Below are 12,043 nucleotides of genomic sequence, written 5' to 3'. Positions count from 1 at the left end.
ACTGTCGGAGGAGCTCGGATCAAAGAGCTTTGAACGGCCTTACTGTGGGGTAAATATGCATCGGCTGACAATAAATGCAGCTCAAAACGAGCTGGTTCTGGAGCTAAAATGAGCATTTCAGTGTACCTGAGATAACAGGGAGAAAGTTGGGCTTCGGCGTCAGTTTTAATCCTGAAAGAAAAACTGAATTATTCCATTTAGTTAATCAAATGTCTTTTTATAAAAAAGGATTCATAATTCGACGCACAGCTGCAACCAGATATTTACATTCGCTGCATGAAAAAACAATGAAAACTTTTATTTCTCCCTTTCTGACATTATTTCTATGGTGAATGAGAGATTTTCTACAAGAAACTTCTCACAATAGTTTCCCCCTGACAGAACTGGAGTAACTAAGATGGTTTGTAGGTCATCTTGTTCACAGACGGTTCTATAGATCTGTCTATGAATATTCTGTGAAATAGAGATCAGGGTTTTGTGACAGCCACTCCAAAATATTGACCTTGCTGTACTTAAGACGCTTTGCGAATAATCTGGTGATGTGCATGGGGTCATTGTCCATTTGGATGACTCACTTCTCATTATGGAAACAGACTGCAAGTTAGTTTAATCAAATCACAGAGCACGTCTTTAAAAATATCCAGTTCAATCTGGATTGCACATGTAAGGCCTTCCTCTATGAGTGGCCTTTCAGTCCATGTTTGTACAGGACTTGCTTCCTTAACAATGTGACTCGTAGTAGCTTCAGAGTTTTACTTTTGGTAGGAAATTGCACCCAAGTTTTCAATAAATCCCTCAAAGGACTTTTCAGGATCCAATGAAACCACCTGTTGACTGCAGGACGAAAAGCAATAATATTCCTCTTAAACCTGAGGTTCAAAAGCAAAATATTTTCTCAAATCTTAATATATTTCTGCATGCAGTAACTCACACCACATCTAAGTTAAATGTGCAAAGGCTAAACGAAGTGCAAATAAATTGTAAAGTTCTACACAAGACAAATTTCCCATATAATTTCTAGCATCTACTTGAACCTGCCTGCAGGGAAAATGAAACAGCTAGGTAGTGAGATGAAATGTGGAAGTGATGTCGGTGCTTTGCTGTCATACTTTATGAAGAAAGATTCACAGTTGAAAGCAGTGCTACAACACGATGATTGAGCCTCCTGTGGGATTTGCGAGTACTAAATTTACCAACGAGGCTGATGCATTCAACTGATAATGTGACTTTAGATCAAAAGAAAGGAAGAAAGCTAACCTTTTTCATCCAAGCAAGAGAGAGAAAAGTGTGAGGCATCTATAAATATCGCAGGGAAGCGCAAACCGGACAGAAACCACCAGGATCAGCGTATACCTTTTGTGGCATTTCGCAATATACAGTTTTGTTTATGCATAAGACGAAGCATTAACATGATTAAATATGACGCTGTTTGCAGAACTGCTTACGTCGCAATTCCCTTTCAAGTGAAGTTTTCCTTTTGATTTAATTTAATAAATAAAAAAAAAGTATGCTTCAGATATATGAAACCTTTCAGGCAGCACACATCCGCTCTGCAGAAAATAACACAATTAATTACAGGCATGAACTCAAAGAAGACAGGAAGACAGAGCATAACACTGTTCCAAGGCAATGTTAGAAAAGACTTATGTTGGAGCATCTCAGTACTGACTCACCATATGAGGATTGTATTTGTTTTTTTACTGGGGCAGTGGTTCAGGAGGATCAGGAAATTTGTAACCAGTGGGTTGCTGGTTCAAATCCCTGCTCCGTCCATATCCGTTGTTGGGGAAGACACTTCACCCGATTTGCATGACTTCTGTCAGGCTGCCACCGTTTATAAGTAAAAAGAAAAACTTTCACCAGTGTTAGTCAGGTTTAATGTGTGCAAAATTAAAAATTCAATCATCTAATTTTTATGAACATTTGAATCTTGATCCGTTTCACAACGTCAAAAAAGTTGGAAATATTAACGCAAAAGCATTGAATCTATGAAAACTAACACTTTTTTTGTTACAGTTTGAGAATCTTGATTAAAATTTGAAAATAAACACAACTAATTATATGTGAAAACAATATTTTAATTAAACAACTAATCAGAACAAATTAAAACTTTAGTAATACTGATTTCTGCTTCATAGGAACAATTGTATTAGCATTTATTCTGTTGCTGAACAAGTTATTTGCTGCTAGATGTTTGAGAAATATATTTGTAGTTAGGTTGATTAAAATCTTCTAAAATTTTCAGATTGTAAGCATTGTAAATAAAAAAAAATTCCGAGTTAAGAGAGCAGAATTTTATGCAATAAGATGTTTTTTTTTTTAATCAAAACTACAGTCTACATACAATATTGGACATCTTTAGGTATAACAAGTCTCTATCAGTAGTTTGGTTAACACCTCGTCTTTCACACAAGGCGTCTTGGATCGGTGGACCAGTGTTATACTTCTGGTCTTAAGATACAGTTGGCGAGCCAGAGATTCCCCAACATGTCCACTTCAAATGTGCAACACCTGCACTTTCTGCAGCCTCAGACTGCAAATGTTTGCTGGGAGCTTAAACTCCAGTCATCTTTAGATCATGTTCATGTTGCAGATTTAGTAAATATATTGCAGTAGCAGTTTTTGCACCTGTAATTATGAAGCATTGAGGGAAGGACATTAATTATTGTTTCACCTTGTGAAATGATACTAGAGTGTCTGAATTTGCTGTTTTCTTTAGTAATTATTATCCAACATCAACATTATGGGTGTAACTTTACATCCTGCACACCAGAAAAGATGAAGCAAGATTTTAACAATGTTGAAAAAAATTGAAATCTATTTTTTTTTTTTTTACAAATAGAGTGAAGGTTTGACATATTAAATAAATGGATAGGCAGTCTGTCATAATGTGCATTCCCTCTGATTCAGTCTAGAAAATTCCAGTTTGAGCTAAGCAAGTTAAAAATGACACATGTCTTAAAAAGTCTAAAAATATATACACCTTACTTTGACAAGAGAAGCAATAAACCAGGTAACTTCAGCTAAATTTGTGAACCATTGGTCATTTTCTTACATAGAGAACAAAAACAGTGGACGCTCACTTCCTATTAAGAGCTTAGCAATGTGCCCTCAACTCAGTCATGATATTCTAAGAAAAGTCTATGACAACTGAACAAATGAAGTTGCAAAGACCAACATATCATAATTTAACAAATTGTTGGTGTTTAATCTGATACTTTAGTAGCAATGAAAATGAAAAAAGTATAACAATGCAAAAGACATAACATAAACACCAGTGGGTATTTGTCTTTGCCAAATAACATAGAAATGTGAGTGTCATTTCCTTAAATCTTTTCTATTTCGTGTCATTTTGTATACAAATCAATCTATAAAAAAGTTCAAAATTTAGCTCTAACATTTTGTAGGATGCCAGATTCTTAGCAGTCTTTGGTTCTGTATAAAAACACTTTCAACTTACCAAAGAGGCAGAACGCTAAAGATGAACCCGGTGAAGACTAAAGACCAAACAATATCACCGCGTTCAAGCAGAAAAAGATGAGAAAATTTTGTGTTTCCTCTTCGAGCTCCTCTACTTGCAATTAACATGTGAAAGGCAAGAGATGTTATTGTTGTTTTGTGTTTGCATTGATGGTGTGAATGACACAATCCTTCTGCCCAGCTCCCCACTTATATAAAAACAAACAATAGAAAACATGCTTTGGGTGAAAAGAAATTACTCTGTCACCACTATCAGCCATATCAAAAACCACAACTGGAATTACACCTAAAAGTGCAGCACAGCAGAGATCATAAACCTCCTCTCAGTATCACACAGAGTTCAGAAGTTGATCTCTTTGCTAAAACAACAACAAAATAAAGGAATTAAAATAAAAAGGTAAACAGAAGAATGAAGAAAAAGACTTAGGACATTACCTGTATCTCTCTTGCATGGTAAATGATAATCAGCCCCAGAAGAATGATTGTAGAAAGGCTTATCAGGCATTTTAGAGCTAATGAATACAGGGATTCCTGCAAAAGAGTGAAAACACTAAAGCCAAACAACACTGAACATGATGATAACACATGCACAACTTTTTAAAAAATATATAATAAGTTCTTTTTACACCATTGCAACTAATCAGGACTTTGAAGTTTTTTTTTTATCATAATCATTAGGATTCTCTTTCATGGTTGGGCAGCAAAGGGCCAATCGGCCTGTATGTGTTGGGACGCTGCTCAGACTTTTCTTGCACACTTTTGGAAGAAGTTGTTTAAAATATACGAGTTGCATCCACAGTGACAGAGCAGAGCAGTGACTAAATCGCCCAAGCGGGACATGAAGTTTGAGTAAATACGCACCTTGCCATAGGCTCCCCACGAGAGTTCAGTCTCTATAACCATAACAACGATCCCAAACATCCCAAAGATTAAAGCATAGTCACTGAGACGCTTCCTCTTCTCAAACAAGGCCCGCCGGTGCCCCAGCTTCTCCCCAATGTTCTGGTTCTTCTTTTTCCCCGATTTGCCGCTGCTGTGGCCGCAGCCGGCCCCTCCGTCCCCCGATGCGTAAGGCATCAGCGTGGCGGAATTGTTCTCCGGCTTGGATACTAGAGTGTCCGACGCATCTGCGGCGGAGATGGGCTGCAGAGGCTGCGACTCGGAGTCGAACTCGTGTACGTTTCTGCGGGACGAGCTCAAGTTGCTCAGCGGCCGCATGACGCCGCCGTTGTATCTGCAGCTGCTCATGGCTATTTCATTGTAGGAGTTGCTGTCTTTGTGGCTGCTCCCCTGGCTGCCCCGCTGCCGATACTGCTGCTGCTGCTGCTGCTGCTGATGATGATGATGATGTTGGCGGTGAGGATGATGATGTCTAGTTGAACTACCATGACTGGAAGGTGTGAAGTCGCAGGCGGTGCTGTGTTGGCAGCCCTGCCTCGAAGACGTCTCGGAAGGTGTCCTCAAAGTTCCCACAGTGGTCGGCGACGTCCCGCGAAAGACGAGGCTTTTCCTCGCATCACAGGTGGTGCAGCTATTGCAGGTGCAGGATTGGTCGTGCTGCCTGCCGACGCGCTGCTGCTGCTGCTCCGGTCCGCAGTAATAGTGCTGGTACTTACAGTGTTGGAGCTGCTGCTGCTGCTGCTGCTCTGGGAAGAAGTCGTTGTGCAGCTGGAAGGGGGTTTCCATGTCAGTGCTGCCGATCACAGCAGCGGCCAGGCGCCACAGAGCACCCGACAAAGGGCGTTATGGTCCTCCTCACAGGAGGACGGAGCCGCTGCATGAGCAGATCCATTTCGGCTCCGGTAGGATGTGAGAGATGGACCTCCGATTGGGCAGAGGGGGGGTGATGGGGAAGTAGAGAGGGGGTGGGGGGGGGGGGGGGGACCAAAACAACTGTTTCTACGTCACGAAGAAGGTTGGAACGTGAAGTTCTGCACAATATTATCGATATCAGTACAAACTATCAGTGCAGATCGATTTTACAAGAAAATTGGGCCACGAAAAGGGTTAAAATGTATTATTATTAGTAGTAGTCATTATTCTCCGTATTAAATATACTCTTCACAGCCACACATAAGCTAAGCGCTCCTTTAAGTCCTCTGTACATTTATGATGTATTTGCTGTAAATCAGGGCTTCCCCAGTCCTACAGAGCTATTATCCTGCAACGCTTAGATGCATCCCTTCGCCAACACACCTGAACTGAAAGGCTGAAATTCATCAGTAGTCGTTCAACTCTGCAGAAGTCAGGTGACAAGCCATTAATTTGATTCATCCAGAGAGAGGATGCATCTGAGAGTTGCAGGACAGCAGCTCTGGACCTGGATAGGACTGAACTTGGGCAATTATGCTTTAAACACAACAAACACATTGAATACGGATGAAAAATTATTAATATCCAATTAACATGTTCATGTCTTCTAAAGCACTTATACACATATGTGTATTTAATTAAGATTTAAGTCATGACATCGATGCAGAAAAAAAAGATACAGATTTTGAGCGTCTTTCACAAAAAAAGAAAATATGTGCACCATGATGCAGTAGTTAGCCCCAGTTTACTCTGTTGTCATTAAATAGGTTAACAAGTTTGCGAGTCCAATCCTATCCTGCTTTTGTGTGTCCTGTCCTCGCTTAAGCAAAGAAGATGTTGGATCATGGCTGCCTCGCTATTCTGCAAAAAAAAAGAAGCAAAAAAACAAAAATAAGCAAACAAAATGATAAAAGTTTTCACATCTAAAGGCGGTGTAAACTAAACTCAAATGATTTTCTGTGGCATCTGCAGTAAATAAAGAGTAATGTTTCATGAAGGGTGCATACTTGGTGGTGGCAGCATCATGCTGTGGGAATCCTCATCCTCAGCAGGGTCAGAGGAGCTGCGCAGAACCACTTACGGAGCCGTCCTTCAAGACAAGGAGTGTTCTGCATCAAAGTGGGCTAGAATGGCCCAGATGAAATCCAGATTTAAATCCAGTTGATCGAGGAGTTCGTGTTCACGTAGATTCTCCGTCCAATCCAGCTGAATTTGAGCTATTTTGCAAAGAGAGACACAGAGGGAATAAAATATTTGCATTTGCAGACGATACTTCATAATTATGCACACCAAAGTGTTTATCCATGACAAAGTCTCAATAAAACACACTGAAGGTGGTGGAATAAATGTACAAAAATATGAAATGCTAGAAATCGTTTCATTGCACATATCTCTTGTACCTTAAAGTTATGATTTCATTCTGCTCACTAGACGCTGTGACAGTTTCAGCCCGGATGGCACCCATTTGACCAGGGTTTGTGTGTGCAGCCAGACTGATGGGACCACTGGTAGCTGTGTTATTATGGAGCAGGAGAGTTATATCCCCCCAAGGAATTGCAGCCAACTACCCGCGATTGAGGAGCTGGTGAGGCATAAAAAAAAGGAGCTCGAACTCAAATCATCCACGCCTCTTGAATTTACAGAGGCAACAAATTAGGCATCAGAGCCTCTATGCTGGAGAAATGTTTTCTGCATTTCAAGGGGCTTCAGTTTTTTTTTTCTTTAATTGGGCTTTTATTGTTTCAGATGTAGACCAATCATTCGCAAACAGTCATTTGTGGAAACAAAAATAACGACTGCACACCTGCAGGGGGAAAAAAATAGCGTGAAAATACAAGCATACCGTCATTTGTTACATTCGGAAAGAGGAAAGTGGGAGCTGTCAGCGCTGCCAGAAAACAGCCAATCAAAGAAGTAACTTTCAGCACGGCGGACAGCTCCACTCGCTCATTGATCGCAAGCAGCCCTCAATAAAACAACCTCTCTGCACAGGATCGCAATGCGCACTTGATCCTGATTGGCTGGAGACGAACACCACGTGACACCCTCCCCACCTTCCCTAAGCTGAAGCTCGCTTATTTTTTCTATGTGGAGTGAAAATGAATGAAAGAGACAACAGACTGACTTGATTTTCTATCTATCTATCTATCTATCTATCTATCTATCTATCTATCTATCTATCTATCTATCTATCTATCTATCTATCTATCTATCTATCTATCTATCTATCTATCTATCTATCTATCTATCTATCTATCTATCTATCTATCTATCTATCTATCTATCTATCTATCTATCTATCTATCTATCTATCTATCTATCTATCTATCTATCTATCTATCTCTATCTATCTATCTATCTATCTATCTATCTATCTATCTATCTATCTATCTATCTATCTATCTATCTATCTATCTATCTATCTATCTATCTATCTATCTATCTATCTATCTATATCTATCTATCTATCTATCTATCTATCTATCTATCTATCTATCTATCTATCTATCTATCTATATCTATCTATCTATCTATCTATCTATCTATCTATCTATCTATCTATCTATCTATCTATCTATCTATCTATCTATCTATCTATCTATCTATCTATATCTTATCTATCTCTATCTATCTATCTATCTATCTACTATATCTATCTATCTATCTATCTATCTATCTATCTATCTATCTATCTATCTATCTATCTATCTATCTATATATCTATCTATCTATCTATCTATCTATCTATCTATCTATCTATCTATCTATCTATCTATCTATATCTATCTATCTATCTATCTATCTATCTATCTATCTATCTATCTATCTATCTATCTATCTATCTATCTATCTATCTATCTATCTATCTATCTATCTATCTATCTATCTATCTATCTATCTATCTATCTATCTATCTATCTATCTATCTATCTATCTATCTATCTATCTATCTATCTATCTATCTATCTATCTATCTATCTATCTATCTATCTATATCTATCTATCTATCTATCTATCTATCTATCTATCTATATCTATCTATCTATCTATCTATCTATCTATCTATCTATCTATCTATCTATCTATCTATCTATCTATCTATCTATCTATCTATCTATCTATCTATCTATCTATCTATCTATCTATCTATCTATCTATCTATCTATCTATCTATCTATCTATCTATCTCTATCTCTATCTCTAGATATAGATATAAGAGCCATAATTTATTGCTTGTACTGGTGAATTTTCAATGAACAATGAATTTCACCATAATAATACTTTGTGTATAACACAAAGGAAAGGATATACAAATAGAAAATGAAAACTAAAACTACAAATACTTTGCCTCTAATGGTAAACCCCCCCTATTTTTTTCTTTTGATTGTTTCAGTTTGTTTCTTTCCTTGCTGAAAGAAGGATGATTTGAGCCAGGTCTTTACGTTCCTTTCAGCAGAGGCTTTTTCAGTAGTTTAAAAAGACTGTTTGGTCTTCTTAACAGTTCAAACATCTCCCCTCAAAATTTAACCTGAATGCAATGCAAGGTGGTAAAGAAATCATTTCAGTACATCTACTAAAATTAGAGAAAAATGTATTTAAATGTTTTCGGTTAATCAGCATGACATGTTTGGATGCAATGATTCGAGCAAGACGTTCAAGGTGTTTTGATAATCTTGACATGCATGACTGACAATAAATACTTTGCTTGTATACGTTGTCCCATGTTAAATTCATCCACAGTCTGAAATGGCAAGCAGTCCTGCTCTCTCTTGGTACTTTTAAGTGTTTGTTTTCTCCTGATATTAAATTTGGAACCAGGCGATCTGCTTAAAGAAAGTCACTGAGGGATGCTGAACACATTCCAGGTACGGAGAAAAATCTAATTAAAAATCTCACGAGAACGTCAGACAAAAATTAGATGAGTGCAGGAAGGTGCCTGATGCAAACAAAAGCATTTATCGTAATAGAATTTGACACTGTGATCCGCCCTTTTATTGAGTTTGTCAGGTAACAATTCTTGCTGGTTCAGGTCCTCTTCTGAGTCTCCTGACAGAGTCCGATATCGGCTAACTCAGGATCTGTCTCAAGGGCTGAATCAACCAATCAGGAATTGACTTTGGAAAATTGGAAAAATTTATTTTATTTTATTTTATTTTTTCTGATGAGATGAGAGAGATGAGTTTTAACATTACTCGTTGAATACAGAAGACAGAGTTTATTTTTGTCTTTGAAGGTTTAACTCATCAACAAATATTTATTGCTAAACAGTCATTATTTGAAACATTTTTATGTATTAAACACACCCAGCGTCTTGTGCAATGGATATGAGGTCCTAAAAACCTTAATGTTTTTTGAAGATTCGGGGTGAAGCCATTTGCAGTAAGTGTACGCTCTAGCTAAGATTGAAGAGCCGTGGCTTTTTTACTTCATCACTTAACTTGAATTATAAATCTAGAGTAGATTATTGTTTCGTCCTCAGAAATGGTTGGCATATCCAGAAAAATTGCATGTTAGGTTTGACTGGTGCAGCTCTGTCTAACCACATTCTTTATTTCTGCGATTGCAAATACATTAAAAAGTCGGCAGCATGTTTGCTTCTTTCCAAATGCAGCTATTGTCTTGCATGATCCAAACCACAAACTCTGCTTTGATCATACTGACACACAGGCTAAAGGTGTTGATGAAGGAGCAAAAAGGAGCAGACTGCTTAGTCGACAGAAAGAGTAATTCAGAAGTGATTTCCTTTGGGTGACAGTGCAAGTCCATTTGGAACAAGAACATCAAGACTCTTGACCTCAATGGATATCCGGGTGTTTTAATCCATCTACTGCACCACATATGAGGCACTCCCACACCTTGCTAAAATATTTTAATGCACAGAAGCTTTGAGTCACTGCAGAGCTTCGTCTTCATCATCTGCAGGCCTCAGGTGGGATTAATAGCACAAAGTCTCAATGGTCATATCCCACTAAATGAAATATTTATTCAGCTGTGAAATTATAGATAATGAGCACATTTTTTTTATTGGTCCTGGTGCAACAGACAGACAAGAGGAGGAATTAGCAGAAATTAGGAGGAAAGGTGCAGTGCTTGGGCTTTCATTCGCTCTGTTATGCTAAGGAGAGCAGCTCACTTGCATCGTTTGTCTAAGGTGCACTTTGAGGAAAAGGTAACTGCAAATTTATGCAAAGTTGTTCTGCTTCAGTGACGAAACATTTTCTGTCCTGATCGTGGTTCTCTCTTCGACAATGGACAGACTTCATAAAGCGGGGGAAGATTAGTCACTGACTTTCATGAATGTCATGAATAAATATAAAATGTAACCTGTAATGGAATTTGCAGTAATTGTTCAGATCACTATATTCTTGTACAGGACACTTTTTTTAAAATAAAAATATAAAGGGAAGAATTTGTAAAAATGCATTGTGCTTCAATGTAGATGCACACACATTGATTTATATTTGGATTTATGTTTTTTATTTTGTTCATTGTAATTATTGATTCAGTATAATTATTATTGATGGATCAAATAAATCCTCACACATCTTTAAATTAGTAACTGAATTATGGATCAGATGTAGAAAAGATTTTTTAAGAAGATTTTTGACAGACGAAGAAGCTCATTTAAATTTATAATATTCATGTACATCAATGTTATTTGAAGGTGCCATCAAATATATCGTAGAAAAACGCACCGCAGATTAGGAAGCTAACAGTTATGACTTATAGAGCAGCAGAGACACTAAGGTAGATTTCTGAAACTTCAATCCACAAGGGTTAGTTTTCCTTTATGTTTTAAATGTATTGTATATGCAACCTGAAAATGTACACTTATACACACAGCAATAGTTTGCTGCCCTTTTAGCACATGCTAAGAATTGAATTACAGGAACAGATTAAGAATTAAATAATTAAGAACTCTGTTGAGAAGGAGACAATAAAATGATTCGACTCACCACAAGAAAAAAGTTTATAAAAGTAAAAAAAACCAAAACTGTTTAAACATGAAAGTTTTCAATTAATTACACCATTTGGACTGTTTTTCTCTACACGTCTTTGCCCCGGTTGTTCTCAGAGTTACTAGAACATGACTTATTCAGCTGCAGGTAATATGGAGACAGGATACCTGACCTGTGTGAAAAGCTCACCCTTCTGCAGCAGTCTGCACCTGTTTTTGCTGCTGTTCCTCCTCTAGTGTCCCTGATACCTGAGTCAACAGAGCTTTCAGGCATGCCACATTGAGCAGAAGAGCTATTTACGTTGAGCAAAAGATTTAGAGGCAATCTAAGTGCCACACTCAAGGACATGATGGCACACCAAGCAACATTTGACCCTGTGTTTTCCAGCTTTTTCCAGAAAGTGGGATGATAAATTGATGCTGAGCTAGTCTGGTTGAAAATGTTAACTTTTTTATTTATTTTCTGTTTGAGAATGAGATACTAGCTCACATGCATTTGCAGCCTAATTGATCTGTTGGCTTTTTATTTTATAAATAAGAGTGTTTTATGGCTGAATGAGGCCCCTGGAGAATGCAAAACGAGGAGTGGGCTTTCCGATTGCGTTTTGAATTTTGACAGCACAAAAAAAGAAGATTTATTGGCATCCTTACAAGAGGGTTTTAGAAATATCTGAACATAGGCAGCATCAATTCCTGGAAAATTCTTTACATTAGTTAGTGTTGTTTTCCTGCTGTGCCTGTCAGCCTGCTGTCACTTGCAATAAGGACTGATCGACAGTGACTGGCATTTTC

At 37.9% G+C, this 12,043-nt stretch overlaps 1 protein-coding gene across 2 annotated transcripts in view; it reads right to left on the bottom strand.

Annotated features, from left to right (window-relative positions):
• kcnn2 (potassium calcium-activated channel subfamily N member 2) overlaps positions 1-5,301 on the bottom strand; it is a 31,242-nt gene extending 25,941 nt beyond the window's left edge. For both annotated transcript variants that reach the window (XM_055040593.1, XM_055040592.1), the window contains exons 1-2: positions 4,342-5,301; positions 3,916-4,011 (exon numbers count right to left, since the gene is read on the bottom strand). In XM_055040593.1, coding sequence (XP_054896568.1) covers positions 3,916-4,011; positions 4,342-5,166 — 921 coding nt within the window. In that variant the 5' untranslated portion in view covers positions 5,167-5,301. The remainder of the gene's footprint in view (positions 1-3,915; positions 4,012-4,341) is intronic.
• Positions 5,302-12,043: the final 6,742 nt, after the last annotated feature.

Source organism: Poeciliopsis prolifica, unplaced genomic scaffold (genome assembly GCF_027474105.1).
Source record: "Poeciliopsis prolifica strain line A6 unplaced genomic scaffold, Auburn_PproV2 SCAFFOLD015, whole genome shotgun sequence".
NCBI lineage: Eukaryota > Metazoa > Chordata > Actinopteri > Cyprinodontiformes > Poeciliidae > Poeciliopsis > Poeciliopsis prolifica.
The sequence above is the reverse complement of the archived record's forward strand: the minus strand, read 5'-3'. Positions and strand labels throughout refer to the sequence as shown.